At 42.2% G+C, this 17,268-nt stretch overlaps 1 protein-coding gene across 1 annotated transcript; it reads left to right on the top strand.

Moving 5' to 3' along the window:
* Nucleotides 1-566: 566 nt before the first annotated feature.
* Nucleotides 567-4,152, top strand: LOC121286245 (immunoglobulin lambda-1 light chain-like). Its single transcript, XM_041203273.1, has 3 exons — nucleotides 567-672; nucleotides 816-1,166; nucleotides 3,627-4,152. Exons 1-3 carry the CDS (start codon nucleotides 624-626, stop codon nucleotides 3,947-3,949), a joined length of 723 nt encoding a protein of 240 aa, XP_041059207.1. The 5' UTR covers nucleotides 567-623; the 3' UTR covers nucleotides 3,950-4,152.
* Nucleotides 4,153-17,268: the final 13,116 nt, after the last annotated feature.

Raw genomic sequence — 17,268 nt, 5'->3', positions numbered from 1 at the left:
TCATCAAGGATTGTGCTATTTACCCGGTTGATTTCAAAAATCAATTACGCCTTAGGGGGTAAGGAATCATAAAAATGAAAGGGAATCGAAATCACAGACTTCAATAAGGAAACACGCGACATGCAACAGCCTTCTCGCAGCCTACTTAACACTGTAGCCTGATCTTTCTTTCAATTGAATAATGTTCAATTCTTTGGAAGCCCATTCGGTGAAATGGTAATGTATAGTTTTCTATTTCAGGTTTGCACGAATTTTAATTGGTCATCAATGTAATATATTTTAAATAGCCTCATATTTCTGTTAAAAATCAACTAATGGAATTACATGTGAGCTCAGTCAGTGTCGCCATGGTAAGCTGGACAACGTAATTTGTCCGCAACAGCGTCAGCATGTCATGAATTAATCTGGTATTAAAAATGCCTAAGATTCACTTTTACAAACGTCAATCAGAAGAATTCCGAGGATCCAATAAACAGCCGCGACGTGATACAAATTTGCATACATGATAGTTGCGACATGATATCCGGTGTTGTAAATGTTCTTAAAAAGAGCTTTGGAAGCTGCCGAACTATTAGGTTCGAGAAGGGTAACATTTTGTTCTGATCTTGATAATAATCTACAAAATGTGTGAGTGGCTTCGCGTTCTCGCCGCCCTGGTGCTTTGTTTGCAATGTAAGTGTGAGGCTGTGATCTTTTTTCAAAATTCTTTGTGTTCAGCTGATCGGGCGCAGTCGTTGAGCTGGTTGGATCTGAATTATACTCATTCCCCACTGTTTATAGAAGGGTCGCTAAACAATAACGTGTTATTTCACCAGGTACCAACGCTGGTCCTGTACTAACTCAGCCAGCGAGCATCTCAACTTCACTGGGAAATACCGTCGCAGTCACTTGCACCATGTCCGGAGGCAGCATGGGCAGCTACTACACGAGTTGGTACTGGCAGAAACGCGGCAATGCCCCTGTATATGTTTGGAACGACTATGATTCCAGCAGAGGTTCAGGAATTGCTGAACGGTTCACTGGATCCAGGGACACGTCGAGGAACGTTATGCGATTAACCATCTCCAATGTACAGGCCGCGGATGTCGCTGATTATTATTGCAGCGCCTGGGATAGCAGTGCTGGTGGATTCACTTTCGGGAAAGGAACAAAACTGAGTGTAGGCGGTAAGTGCAATTTTCACCGTGTACATCTGAAATTCTTGAATTCCGAGTTCTGAAATTGTGACTTCATCCAGTAGCAGAGAAATGCTTTGAATAAAAGCTGATAATGCATGCATTATCTCTTGGTGTTTAGAAGGAAATGCGTTTCTATTTTGCCAAATGCTGCAGAAAATGTTACACTAAAATAGGCGTTCTAAAATCTTCGGAATATTTGTTTATGGGGATCCGGGGTGGAACTGGACATGCGCAGTTTAATTATAATACATATATTCCGCGGAAATAGTTCAGATAGTGCGACTTTTTCAACTTTGCGTTTCTTGTTAGTCATTTTTCATAACTTCATTAGTAAGTAACGACTAACAACAATGCATCTTGATTCGCTTGGAACTTTTAAGTTAAATTGCACATCTTATGAAGTTGATGTTCTTTTTTGGAGACGGTGTGTTGAGATTGTCAGAGATAAAATAGAAGTAGTGGTTTGTTGTCTTTAGAGAGAATTTATGGATGCTTAGTGTGATTCAATGGTTTTAAAGAAACTAGAAAATATTGTCAGGTGAGTTTAGCTCGATTCGATCAAATAAATCGCCGTGAGTAATTGTGATCTACGGGACCTTGGTTGATCGCCGTCACGAGTTCTGGGAAATATTTCCTGCAGTTGGGGACATGTTATTCACTTTTCTGTTTCATAAGAAGATTGGTGTACGTGAGGGTGCAGGGCTGGAGTTCCTCTGCCATATGGTCTGGATCAGAGCAAGAGATTACAACTTCAAACTTTCTACTCACCTGGCGGTTGGCTTATGTCAGTTAATAACTTCCTTACCTTTGTATCAGAACATATTCGATGTAATCTCCTTCCCAGGAGTTACACTGGAACAGGAACAGGAGCACCTTCAGCCGGTTCCACCATTCTGTTGGATTAACTCTCGGCTCCACTCCCTTCGCTCCCTTTAACCTTCCTAATTTTTCCCTCGAAAAAATCTATTGACCTGAGTCCTCAAAATTTCAATTTACCAAACTTCCACAACGGTACTGGGGCAGGCAGTTTCAGATTTGTACCACCCTGTTTGTGATAACCTGCTTCCTGATTTCACTCCTTCATTGTCTCGATCCATTTTTTAAGACCTTGCCTCCTTGCCTGGATTCCCCCAACAAAGGAAACAGTGATACTGAGGGAGTGCAGCATTGTCATAAGTGCCTTCCTTTGATGAGGCCATAAATTGGTATCCCAGATTCAAGCGAGTGTTCACAATCTCTTGGCGCTATTCGAGGAACAGCAAAAAGTCGCAGTCGGTCTCCATCCCCACCCAAGTCGCAGTCCGTAATGCCACAGTTCCCCCCGACTCCAGCCTCAACCATTGCCTGAAAAGACACGGATTGGCATTTCTAGCTTCTTGCTTTGTTTACGATCACCGCGCTTCAAGGTGCTAAGTGTGTGACCTGATTTGATGCTATGTGATGCTGCTCATTATTCCTTTAAGGTAATATATACGAGTAGAAATAGCTGAGCTTTCGTGTGACTGGGCAGCTAAAATCTGAACTAACTGGGAGCGTTTTGATCAAACAGTGTCTCGAGCTTGTCTTTTCCCGGGTGCAACAGTGGTTCCAGCACTCAACTCATAAGCGACTGAAAAACAAACTAGCCAGACTGGTGCTCTGAAAGATTAAACGGACGGGGGCATTTTACTCTGCAAAAGAGAGAGCTGAGGAATGGCCGATTACACACTGTGAAATTCCGGAAGTGTTTGATAGCATAGATATAGAAAAGATATGTCAACTTTCGTGCTCGTCCAAGTGCTCAGTTTATAAATATTTACATGGCCATTAATAAACCCAGTTAATAATCGGAGAGAAAGCTCTTTACACAGAGTGCTTACAATGTGTAGTTTGCCACCACATGGAGTAATTGGGGAGATCAGCGCCAGTGTCTTTAGGGGGAAATTGGATACACGAGGGACAAATGGATAGTGGTCTTTGCGGATAGAATTAGATGAAGTAGGGTGAGAGGAGACTCCGCTGGAGCAGTAGTATGGGCATAGACCAGTTGAGAGAACAGCCTGTTTCTCTACTGCAAATTGTATGCAATAATCCAACAAAGGTTGTCGCCGCTGAGCGTTATTGAATTTACATTGCAATGCTCGCAATTAGTTTGCACTGAACATGAAAGGAGAATCGGAGAAAAGCAAAATCGTGATCCCCAGGACTTAATCTAATTAAGAATTAAAATCTGTCAGACCCCCTTTTTCGAAATGCGCGGTGCCTTCGGATATTGTTCAGGTCGTTACATAGTTTACTGTATCGCTGACTCAATGTAATTATTTAAAGAACCTAAAGCTTTCATTCTACAACACACAACTTGTACAGTTAGATAGAAAAAAAACATTGAAAATGTAAATCGTTGAATTTCGACTGTTTGTATCTAATTTGCACTAGATCGTCACACGTTGTTTCCACTTTTCTTTCTAGAGCCGCGGGCGCCCTCGGTCTCCCTCCTTCCGCCTTCATCGGATCAAATCAAAGAAAAGGATAAAGCGACCCTGGTGTGTTTGGTGAGCGGTTTTAAGCCGGGAGCTGTGGAGATTGAATGGACTGTAGATGGCAGTGTCAGAGGCAATGGGGTTGAGACCAGTCGGATCCAGCAGGAGACGGACAACACTTTCAGTGTGAGCAGTTATCTGACTCTGTCAGCCTCAGACTGGAACACACACGAGCTTTACTCCTGTCTGGTTAAACACGAGGCTCTAGCAAACCCGCTAAAAAAAAGTATAGAGAAGTCCAATTGTATCTGATGCAACAATCCTGGGTAATACTCTATGATATCAATAGTAAAAATCGATAGTGAGAAATTCGAACTTAAAAGCTGGATTTTTTTATTTTAATCGCGCTATTTGAAATTATAACAAAAATTCCCATATTGTTTGTTTGATTCCATTGAGTGTATCGCGAGGGTGTGCTGACTCTGGGATCATCTCACCCTCCCCGTGCCATTGCAGTACAATAAAAAATATTCTTTCATTATCTCAGCTGGTGCTATTCTTTTCTTGCTTATCTTCGAACTTATGACCAGTTTAAAACGTCCAAATCGCGAGTCCTAACCTTTTGCAAATTTACATAAGGCCGTCTAACACTTGGGCGAAATAACCATTTTACAAAATGAATGTTTGATCATTTGGTAATAATCTATCTTCTTAAATGCTTCATTGGCTAAATGAGGTCTGTAAATTGATTGAAATACACTGCGCTTGCGATTCCATTGTTCATTCGCGCTTGTGCTGTGTGATCTCGGTGAGAAACTATATTCGGGCCAAATATGGTAGCATGTTCGTTGGAAAATATAAATCTTAGTCAGAACCAAGTAAAATGATTACGTAACCCGAAATGAAAAAAGAACGCACTAATCGTAGATTTTTCCGCACAAAAGAAATGTATTCGCTCCTTCCAGTTGGTGCCGGTTGTTTCGAAGAGGTTCCCAAATTATCCCAACCCCGGTTTATACCATTTTCTTGCCGTATTTTCCAATTCAAGTGCTGAATGGTCGTCCCAGCATTCACGCTGCCAAGTTAAAATTCCTAATTCCTGATCAGATGAAGGACCCATATTGTGCAGCGTATTTTGATTTCATTATTATTCCATTGAGAAGAGGCATACGAAAAGGAACAGTAGAATAAATGTTATGTACACAAGGTTGATAGAACCATCACTCTTTGGAGTTTTAGATGTACATACACAACCACTAACTCGACATGAACAGAATGCATTATGAATGCATTATTGTAAATTTTAATGTCACTCCGAAAGAAACTAGTTTAGTGATAATGCAAAGCACATGAATGATCTCATTGAAATGATGTTTTTAAAAAGTCAGATTCAATAGATCTGGAACCAAAAGACTTGGAACCGTCTGTTAGACATGAGGTTAGTAATAGGAATGCAAAGACAGCAGTTGAGAGGGCGATCCAAGTGCAGAATTACCAGGACACAGATCAGCTTTGTACAGCTTAGTGTTCGGATCTGAGCTGAAGGGTTCGATTTTACGCGGAGACATATTTCCCCCACATCCCGCCCCACACATCCCCAGTAGTTTCGTTCGTGAGGCCCCATAAGCGGTGCGCCAGCTGCCCTGCAGCGATATTGCTGGAAGCTAAACTCTACAAATCTGAATAAGTAGTAACAAAGATTAGTCTTAGCTCTGCAAACTGACACGGGCAGCATCACCACGAATATAAAGTCTACTTGTACGTTTATAAACGGATATCACAGAATCACAGAACCAGAATCACAGAAATTGCAAATGTGACGTGAGAAAAAACTTTTTCACCCCACAAGTGACTCTTGTTTGGAATGTACTGCCTGGAATTCTGGTGCAATGGAGACATTTAAGAGGGCGTTAGATGGTAATTTGAATAGAAACAATGTGCAGGCGTGCGGGGAAAAGACAAGGTAATAGCACTGGGTCATAATGCTCATTTGGGAAGCCGGTGCAGACACGATGGTCCGAATGGCCTCCTTCTGTAATGTTAAAGTTCTGTCATTCTGTGAAATTAAAAAGACCTGTTAAGGAGGAGGAAGTGGAGTAACAGGGCCAACGTGAGTCATTAAACATTAGACAGAGGCTCTGATGCAGTTGGGTAAAAAGTCTGGCCAGGACACATCGAGTGAAGCAAAATATAGGCAGGCGAGAAACAACTGGAAAGCTCAAAAGCCTGAACTACACTGTGTCAGGCTTGGGTGAAGACTCGGAGTAATGAGCGGTAACATGGATTGCAATCTGCGGGTACATGAGACAGGTTCCCCGAGCTGGCAAACAAGGTGACACGACAGGGCGACAAACTCAAAAAGGGCATTTCTTACACCTAACTGAAGATTCAATCAGTAGAAAATAGGGTTAAGCAGTCACCCTCAGAGACTGAAGTTCGAAACAGGCTATACCTGCAACTTATCGACTGCAATTTTTTGTTTTACATTTCTCGGTGATACTGGACCCTGTAGAACTTGTCGGGGCGGCTGCGCCTCTTTACATCACCGCTCTTGAAAGTGTAAATCCTTTATAGAGCTCATATTAGTTAACATTAAGTTTGGTACAGTTATTTATATCCTGAAAGATCGATTTTCCACCATTGATAAATTCAGTCGATAGGTAACAACAGACTCAAGTATTTCTGTGAGCTGACTTCCAGTTTTTTCACCAGATAACCTCATTGGGAAAATGCTGAAGTGCATAATTAAGGAAGTAGTAGCAAGACATTTAGAATATCATAATGCAATCAAGAGGAATCACCATGGTTATATGAAAAGGAAATCGTGCGTGACAAATTTAATAGAATTCTTTGAGCTTGTAACAAGCAGGTGGATAAAGGAGAAAGCAGATGCAGTGTATTTGGATTTCCGAAAGGATTTGATTAGGAGCCACTTCTTTTTTATTCATTGATGGAATTGTGGGTGGCTTGGAGGGCAACTTCCAGGTGGTCATGTTCCCATGTAAATGCTGCCCTTGCCCTTCCAGATGGTACTGGCCTTGGGTTTGGAAGATGCTGCCTAAGGAGCCTTGGTGAATTCCTGCAATACATCGTGTAGATGGTACACACTGCTGCCACTGTTCATACGTGGTGGAGGGAGTAAATGTTTGTGGATGGGGTGCCAGCAAATGGCTGCTTTATCCCGGATGGTGTCAAGCTTCTTGAGTGTTGTGAGAGCTGCACTAGCTGCACTCATCCAGGCAAGTGGAGAGTATTCCATCACATTCCTGACTTGTGCCTTGTAGATGGTGGACAGGGTCTGGGCAAGGGGGGGTGGGGGGGGCATGGAGGGGGGGTGGTGGTGGCAGGGGGGCAGGGGGTGAGGAGGTGAGTTACTCGCCACAGGCTCCCTAGCTCCAGCTCTGCCCTTGTAGCCACAATATTTACATGGCATGTTCAGTTCAATTTCTGGTCAATTGTAATCCCCAGGATATTGATAGTAGCGGATTTAGCAATGGTAATACTGTTTAATGTCAAGGAGCGATGGTTACATTCTCCCTTGTTGGAATTGATCATTTGTGTGGTGCGAATGTTACTTGCCACTTCTCAGCCCAAGCCTGGATATTGTTCAGATTTTGCTGCATTTGACATGGACTTTTTCAGTATCTGAGGAGTCACTGTGAAACTATCCGCAAATATCCCCACTGCTGATGTTATGCTGGAAGGAACTTAACTGATGAAACAGCTGAATATGGTTGGGCCAAGGACACTATCCTGAATACTCTACACCAGAATACACTAACCTGCAGTGATGTCCTGAACTGAGATGATTGACCTCTAGCAATCACAATCATCTTCCTTTGTGCTAGGTATAACTCCAACCAGCGGAGAGTTTTCCCCCTGATTCCCATTGAGTCCAGTTTTGCTCGGTCTTTGATGCCACATTCCATCAAAAGCTGTCTTAATGTCAAGGGCAGTCACTCTCACATAAAGCCCACGACTCAAGATATCATCTTATAATTTTCAGAATGGTATATTAACAAGAATAGATTATTAACTAATAAATAGAAGTGTCGGGATAAATGGGTCATTTTTACATTGGGAGGTTGTAACTACTGGAGTGCCACATGGAACATTACTGGGGCATTAACACATTGCAATCTATGTTAATGACATGGGTGATGAACCGATTACATTGTCGCCAAATTTTCTTACGGTATAAAGATAAGTAGGGAAGCAAGTTGTGAAGAGAATGCAAAGATTCTGCAGAGTGGATTAAGTGAGTGGGGAAAAATTGGCAAATGGGATATAATGTGGGAAAAAGTGAGATCGTGAAATTTTGTGGGTGAAATAGAAAAGCTGACCATTATTTAAATAGGGAGAGAGCCGGAGAGCGTCATTGGATGCTGAATAAGATTTTTGACCTACGACCGAGTCAAGGGTAATGTGGAAGGAGGGGGATGAGCGGGGCGGGTGAGGGATGGGAGAGGGTGGTAGGCAGGAAATTGGAGTTAAGGCCATAGCCAGATCAGCCATGATGTTATTGAATGGCGAAGAAGGCTCGAGGGGACAAAAAGGTTCTTCCTGCTTCTAATTTTTATGCTCTGACATTAGTAGGTCACCTTGTTCCACCAGTCAATTAGATGCTGACCTGAATCTTCAATCTATTGATAACTTTGGTTCCATTATCTTTAATAATCTTACCTCACAAAATTAATCGATCTCCTTTAGAAAAAGTAACTGATCCATCCTGAATAGCGTTTTGATGGAAATGGTTCCAGAGTTCCACTTCACTTTGTTGCGCTGAGTATTTTCAAACTTTAATGCTGAATGGCCTAGCTGTAATGTTAGGATTTTGCCCCCTTCTTCGGGGCTTTTTTAATCATCGTAAACACCTGAATTATCTCATCTCGTAATACTCTAAATTGGCTATGCAGCGTGTCCTACTTATGTAACATATAAGCCCTGGTATAATTCTGGCTATTCTTTGTTTCATCCCATCTGAGTCCAATATACCCTACCTGAAGTTTGGTGCCCAGAACAGAACTCCATATTGGGTCTAATCAGAGTTTTGTACTGTTTCATTATGATCACTACAAATTTGAATTCCAGCCATCTTGAGATAAAAGCCAATGTTTCATTCGACATTGCAATTATTTTTCGTAGCCATGCCATCTTTGCTTATTTTGCCTGTTGCATTAAATAGAGATCCCCTGGTTCTCAATCATAGCAATGGGAACGCTATCTTCCTATCTACTCTGTCCAGATTCATCATGATTTTGAATATCTCTAAGAAATTTTCTCTCAACCTTCTCTTTTCTAAGTAGAATAACTGCAGGTTATCTTATCTATCCACATAACTGAGATTGCACAGCTCTGGAACCATTCATGGAAATCTTTTCTGCACTTTCTATCATCAACCCCGATTCTTCCTAAATAGTGCTGCCCAGAATTGGACACAAAATCACAGAATCTTAACAGCACAGAAAGAGGCCATTCAGCCCATCATGTCTGCACTGGCTCTCTAAATGAGTATTATGACTTCATTCAATTGCCATGCCTTTCCCTGGCACCCTTGCACATTGTTTTATTCAAATAATCACCTAAGGTCTTCTTGAGTGCCTCGATTGAGCCTGCCTCCACCACACTTTCAGGCAGTGCATTTCAGACACGAAGCACTCGTGTGAGTAAGTTTTCTTTTCTCGCAGCACACTTGTTTCTTTTGTAACTCACTTTAAATCACTTCCGCCCGTTCTTGAGCCTTTTACAAGTGGCAACATTTTCTCGCTATCTACTCTGCCCAGCCCCTTCATAATTTTGAACATCTCTATCTAATCTCCTCTCAGCCTTCTTCTCTCTAAGGAGAACAGTTCCAACCTCTCCAATCTATCCTCATAGCTGAAGTTTCTCATCCCTGCAACCATTCTTGTAAACGTCTTCTGCACTCTCTCCAAAGTGTTCACATCTTTCCTGTAATATGGTGCCAGAACTGTACGCAATATTCCAGGGTCTTATGTGAATTCAGCATAACCTCCCTGCTCTTGCACTCTCTGCCCCTATTAATAAAGCCCAGGTTACTATATGCTTTATTAACTGCTCTCTCCACCTGCCGTGCCTCCTTCAATGATCAATGCACATATATATCCAAGTCTTTCTGCTCCTGCACTCCCTTTAAAATTTCACCCCTTACTTTATAAGGCCTGCTCATGTTCTTCCTATCAAAATCCATCACCTCACACTTCTTCACATTGAACTTCACATGCCACCTATCTTCCCACTCCACTAGCTTGCCTATTCCCTCCTCACAGTTCTTTACACCCCCAAGCTGTATCATCTGCACACTTTGAAATTGCCCCTGCACATCAAATTTACATCATTAATACATATCAAGAAAAGCAAGCATCCCAATGCCGACCCCGGGGAATTCCACTACAAAGCTTCCTCGAGCCCGAAAAATATCCATTGATCATCATTCTCTGGTTCCTATTTTTCGGCCAATTTTGCTTTCATGTTGCTACTTTTATTCAATGAGCAATAACTTTTCTCACAAGTCGGTTGTGTGACACAATACTCCAGTTGAACGTGTGACATTGTTTTAAGAAGGTCACCATGGCTCCCCTGCGTTTGGATTCCATGCTTCAATTTATGAAGCCCGTGATCCTGACTGTCTTATTTTCTCACCCAACTTTTCCACCTTCTATGATGTGTGCACATACAAACCCTTACCCCTGCCCCTGCACCTGTTTTTAGAACGTATCCTTTATTTTATATCGCTTCCCTTCATTTTCCTTCTAAAATGCAGCACTGGATAATTCTCTGCCTCAATTTCCACCTGCCACATATTCGTCCATTGCACTTGTCCATGTCCTCCTGAAGCCAACATATTCTCCTCATAGTTCACAATACTTCAACCTTTTGTGTCATGTGGTGGTTTTTTCTTAATGAATCCACATTTGTTGAAGTAACTGTTAATTATGTCCTGTATTACCACTTCTAAAAGCTTTTCCCCACTAAGTTTAAACTGTTCTGTTTGTAGCTGCTGCGCTTATCCTTACACCTGTTTGTCCAAGTAATATTTGCAATTCTCTCGTCCTCTGGCACCACTCTTGTATCAAAGGAGAATATGAAGGTTGTGGCCAGTGCCTCCACAATTCCCTTCCCGTATACACCTCAGTATCCTCGAATTCCAAACTTCGTGGGCCAGACCCCTTCTCAGCCCTAATTAATTATCTTCTGGATTTCTGCTCGCCCTTCTCTTTACCTAACCTTACGATACTATGATGCTCCTCCTCCAGATATGATGCCCTAAGAAGAGTTGGCAACCATGAACATTCACTGGATATGACTATGATGATGCTTGGCAAAGTACTGCAGTGTTTTGCCATTGCCTTCTGCCGAATGGCTGACGAGGAATCTCTCCAGTTCTTACCGACTGCCATCAGGCGTATTGGAAGCATTTACAGGCTGGTTTTTAACCTATTTGGTCACATTATGAACTATGGCCATCAAGACCGGAAATGAGGCACAAGATCTTCTTATATGATGTTATGATTACTGTCTCTTTAATGCTCCCTCATTCCCTAGAGTCAGATACTGCAGCATCTCCTTCCCCCTTCGGCCACAAATATACTGATCTCAAAATTTCCTCTGAATACACTTCAGAAGCTTTGCTCTCTCTTTTTCTCTGCCATTTTCCTATTAGTATCTCAGTCTATATTATGATTATAAAACCACCATGTATAACCAATCTATGCTTTTTTCATCTTTTTATAATTTCTTCGCAAATTTGTTTACCTACTATTTTTGACAGTTGCCAAATCGATTCTGTCCCCAACCGCTATGGGACATCTCTCTACAGGACAGTAAGATTATCCTGAATCAATATTGCTACCGCTCCGGCTTCCTCTCCTTTCCTACCTTGCCTGAATACTTTGCACCCAGGAATATTTAGTACCTAGTCCTGCCCTTTTGTCAGCCAGTTCTCCGTTAAGTGCATAACATCATGCCCTCTGGTGTCTGCCTGCGCCTGAAGTTCACCAATCTTATTAACCACACTCCGTGCGTTCACATACATGCAGTGCAAAAGCAATTTAGATTTTATTGTACTGCCTCTTACTCTGACGGTAGCTAATACCTTAGTATTTCGTAGACTAGTTCCATTCGTCTCTCCCTATTCTGTAACTTGCATCGTTTTCTCGGGTTCTCTCGTCACAGGTGATATCTGTCTTGCTTTGTATTTCCAGCATTTCATGTTTTTACTTCAAATTTTCTGCATCCGCAGCATTCTGCTTTTATCTCCCTTAATCTGTTCATCTTCCAATTAACTGTCAATGCGGAACCCATACATGTTGAGTCCCAGAGATCGATTTGTCTCTCACAATTAATAATCATTTTCCTGGTCTCAATTTCCTGTTTTGGAAATTTATATTCACACCTCTTGTTTTATTCCTATCCATCTCGAATAATCTCTCCCTCTGGCCAGAAATAATTTATTCCATTCTGCCTTTTAAAATTGACAGTAATATCTTTTCTACATCTACATTCACTTATGGAAACAAATCCTTTAGTCTTTTCTGACAGCTAACAGCCCGATGACATCAGATCTTTCTTGCCTCTGTTACTCTCGAAATCTTCCGGGACCTCTGTATCTCCATCCCTGTGATAGGGCCAAATGTGACTATAGTACTTAAATGCGCTGATATCAGGGCATTGTATACAAGCTAAGTGTTGTGACTTTAGCTTCATATTGCACTGCCTTGGCAACGGACTCTAATATCCTAACAGGGCAGTGGTTCTAAACCTTCAACATTTTTCCACTGTGACCCCACCACAATTTTCTCTCCTGTTCCATCACGCTTAGTTAGTATTGCTGTGAGCTGAGCCTTGTATGAACCGGACCCAATTACCTCAAACTACATTTATGTAGTTGAAGAAAATCGGCCACCTAAAGTATATAAATCAGCTGACATGTTTGATCTACGTTCCCAATACATGCAAATATGTTTATGGCGTGACCTCTTTTGAGGATAGCCTCTTTCATTCATTAACTCAAACCGTTGACGAAGATGCTTAAGAACAATGGCCCCAACATGGATCCCTGAGGAACCCTACATGAGGAGTAACTTCGATTAAGTGCTATTCTGTGCCAACAATTTGCAAACAATTTGCTGTTAACTTTTAAACCCGAGGACCACTTAAAAAGCTGGAAACTGTACCCATAAATCATCAGTGTATTAGATTATTGAAAGGCATTTCTGGAAATGAAGATATAGAATCATCCACAAACATGGTGACTGTTACATCGACTTCAGAGAGGTTACTGAGAAAAATCTTTGCCTTTCTCTCGCTGACGATTCTCTAATTATTGTCTTTAGATCACTGTAGAATGGATTTATAATAATGCCTTCCTGCATCTTACATCCAACTGATATAAATGTAACTGGATCAGTGCCTGAATGTGTGCAGCTGCCACAACACTCAAGAAGTTTGACGCCGTCCAGGACCGTCCGCTTGACTGGCACCATATCCACAAACATTCACTCCCTCCACCACCGACGCACAGTAGCAGCAGTGTTTACCATCTACAAGATGCACCACAGGAATTCACCAAGGTTCCTTCGACAGCACCTTCCAAACCCATGACCACTACCATCTAGAAAGACAAGTGCAGCAGATGGAAGGGAACACCAATATCTAGAAGTTCCCCTCCAAGTCACACACCATCTTGACTTGGAAATATATTGCCATTCCTTCACTGTTGCTGTGTCAAAACCCCGGTATACCCTTCTTAACAGCTGTGTGGGTGTTCCTACACCACATGGGCTGCAACGGTTCAAGAAGGCAGTTCAGCCCACCTTCTCAGGGGCAATCACAGATGGGCAATAAATGCTGGCTCAGCCAGTGAATGCCACATCGCATGAATGAATAAAAAAGAACTGCCTCCATTGTTTCAGTAAAGAACACACAATCACGTTCGTCAAACACAGCCTTTAAACAAGCACTGGTTGGATTTCATTTATCAATCCTATGAATTTTAGTGCAGTTTGTTCTCCCTCAAAGTTTTCCAGCCACTGTTAATTGTCTATCTGGCCTGGCGGTGTCAGGTTTAATCATTTTCTCTTTTGTGAGCAGGGATGCAACATTTACACTTCTAGTCCTCTAGGAACACCTCCATATCTAAGGAAGGGCTGGAAAATTGTGGCTAGTACCTCAATCATTTCCACTCTTCCTCTTTCATCTACCTTGGAGTCAACCCACTGGACTGGGTAACATTTGTAATTTGAGCACTGCCAGCATTTATATGCACCCTCTTTATCTTAATCTTTCCAATTTCTCCCTTACCTGCTCCTTTATGATGACACTGACAACATCCTCTTATTTATTGGATGACGCCGCAAAGGAAGATGTTGTAAACCTTTCCTTGGTACCGGGTGGCAGTCAGTCATTTTTGTCTCGACTACTTTCCCCTTTTTTCCTCAACTCTCGAATGTCTGCAGCAAAATACACTTCTAGAAGGAGCGTTTTAAATATTTGTGTGCTGCAACTTTAATCGATAGACACAAGCAGGCTCTCTGATAAGTTTAAATCAAAAAGATGCATAAGCATTTATTTGCAAAACATCTGAAATGCGAACGCAATGAAACAATCGCCCCCTCAAACACAGACACATACACACCAGAAAAGATGAAATCTAGAGAAGGCACATGCACTTAGATTGTTAATAGACTAGCATGCAATGTGACCTTAATCAGTCCTTTAAAATCAAAACGTTGCAAGCCTGAAGGCTTTCTCCCTCCTGGTTCCTTGAGAATAACTGAAGGTTGGGAGTTTCTTGGTTTTCATATGAAGTTATACTTCCTCTCCCTTAGAGAAGAAGTATAACCTTGCAGGTGAAAAAAAAATGCCCCTCTCCTCACTGCTGAGTTGACTGTCTATTTAGGCAGGGTTCCTTCCTTCTTGCTTGCTGGCTGGGGGGTGGGGGTGGAGGTGGTTGCGGTGGGGGTGGTAAGGTGATGATACCTCTGTCACAGAATCACACAATTTTTACAGTGCACAAGAAGGCCATTCAGCCAATCATACTTGCGCCAGTTCTCCGAATGGATCTTGGTGCCCTTTTTCTGCCTACTCCCAATACCCCAGCACATTTATCCTCTTCAGATAACAGTCTAATTTCCATTCGAACGCTTCAGTTGAATCTTCTTCCACGACACCTACTTGGCCTGCTCCTTATTTTGAAACTGTTTCCCCTGGTTCCAGGGCACCACCCCACTCCCCCCTCGCCCCCAGCAAGGACAAATATCCTTCCTGCAAATAGGCTGTCCAGCCTTGCAACAATTTTATATCCTTCAATGAGGTCACCTCTCATTCTTCTAAATTGTAGACAATGGTCCAGACCCCTCAATTCTTCCTCATAGGACAATGTTGCCAAGCCAGGAATCTGTCTGATGAATATTCGCTGCATTCTCTCGATGGCAAATATATCCTTCCTTGGGTAACGAGACCAAAACTGTGCACAATAGCCCAGATGCAGTCTCATCAAGGCACTTTGCAATTCTGCAACTTCTTTATTCCTGTACTCAAATTATCTTGCAATAAAGGCCGACATACCACTTGCCTCTCAATGGCTTGCTGCACCTCCATGTTAACTCCTAGTGATTTATGAACAAGGATACCTAGATCCCTTTGGACATTAACACATCCCAATCTTTCACCATTTATAAGTGGTCTGCATTTCTGTTTCTGCCACCAAAATAGGTAACTTCACTTTTGTTCCACATTATATTTCATCCACCATGTTCTTTCCCAGTCACTTAACCTGCCTAGAAGCCTCTTTGCATCCTCCTCATAACTCATTCTCACCTACAGCAAATTTGGAAATATTACATTTGGTCACCATCTAATGCACCAAGCATAGATCTCTGGTTCCATTCTCTCTTTCTGTCTCTTTCAAGGTCAAAGCAGTTGCACCAACGGCTTAAAAAAACCATTCTCTTTTTACAGACTTTAAATTCAGTTATCTGAATACCAATTCTTTTATCCCATCCCTGATATCGTGGCTGCCAATCTGCAAGAATGTTTAGATTGATGCCCATTTAGAATCATCCCAATTCACCAAAAATTATTTTTCACTCTCAGGTTCGAACGAGAGGTGGACCCACCAAATAAGGTAGACTCTTCGGATAGTAAATAAAAAGACGTTTTATTCGAAGCGAAATATGAATTAATACAAGGTTATAATGCAAAATTAGTTAAGTCCAAATGTATAAGAATCATACGTCCATACAAATAAATCCTCGCAGTTTTAATAGACAGAACATGTGCCTGTAATTGAAATCATTCTCTGTCTTCTCTCTAGACCGGTCTAATTTGTAAACACATAGCCTGGGAAGAAACATAAGCCTACGTATCACTTCCAACAGCCCTTGAAGACTTTCGATATGATAACAATGGGTTAACGAGGTCCCTTCCTTCTTTCAAACAAGTATCCTTTGTCAGGCTACGGCTAGCAAAAGGTGTCTCTCGAGATGGCGGTTTATAACCACTGGAGAAGGTGCAAAACCCTCCATGTGGTAATGAGATGTTGTCAACCTTTCATTCGCTGACATATTCTGCAGGACTGTGCGATACCACACCTCAATCCCTACATGAAATGGACAACTTTGGATCCACCCTGCCCACCTTCCCCTGCATCCTATGAGATCTCCCTTTTCTGACCCAATCTGCTATGTGGGACCTTGTCAAGTGCCTTACTGAAATTTATGCAGACAACATTCACTGCACTACCCTCATCAATCCTCCTTGTTACTTCCTCAAAAAATTCTATTAAGTTCGTGAAACATGATCTCTCCCTAACAAAGGTAACATGACTGTCCCTTATCAACTCTTGCTTTTCTAAGTGACAGTTTATCCTGTCTCTCAGAATTGATTCTAATAATTTGCTCACCACCGAAGTCAGAATTGGCCTACAATTTTCTGGCCTACCCCTTGCACCCTTTTTAAATATTGGTACAACATTCGCAGACCTCCAATCCTCTGGTACCTCACCTGTATCTAGTGAGGATTGGAAAATGATCCTCAGAGCATCCAATATTTCCTCCCTGGCTTCATTTAACAGTCTGGGATACAATCCATCTGGCCCTGGCAACGTATCTGCCTTCAAGGATGCCAGTCACTCCAGTGCTTCCCCTCTCACTGTGCTCATTATATCTAATGTTTCACACTCCTCATTAACTAAAATGTCTGCATCATCCCTCTCCTTGGGACAAAGCAAACCACCTGATTGGCACCCCATTGACAAGCATTCACTCCCTCCACCACCGCCGCACAGCAACAGCAACCATCTACAAGATGCACTGCAGGAACTCACAAAGGTCCCTTAGACAGCATCTTCCAAACCCACAGCGGCTACCAGCTAGAAGGATAAGGGAAGCAGATGCTTCAGAGCACCACAAAGTGCAAGCTCCACTGTAAGCCACACACCATCCTGACTTGGAAATATATCGCCGTTGCTGGGCCAAAAACCTGGAACTCACTTCCTAACAGCATTGTGGATGTACCTACACCACATGGACTGCAGCGGTTCAAGAAGGCCGTTCACCACCACCTTCTCAAGGGCAATTAAGAATGAGCAATTAATGCTGGCTTAGCCAACG

The sequence above is a fragment of the Carcharodon carcharias genome, chromosome 13 (genome assembly GCF_017639515.1).
Source record: "Carcharodon carcharias isolate sCarCar2 chromosome 13, sCarCar2.pri, whole genome shotgun sequence".
In the NCBI taxonomy this organism is placed as follows: domain Eukaryota; kingdom Metazoa; phylum Chordata; class Chondrichthyes; order Lamniformes; family Lamnidae; genus Carcharodon; species Carcharodon carcharias.
Note: the sequence above shows the minus strand (reverse complement) of the source record. Positions and strands in the feature narration are given on the sequence as shown.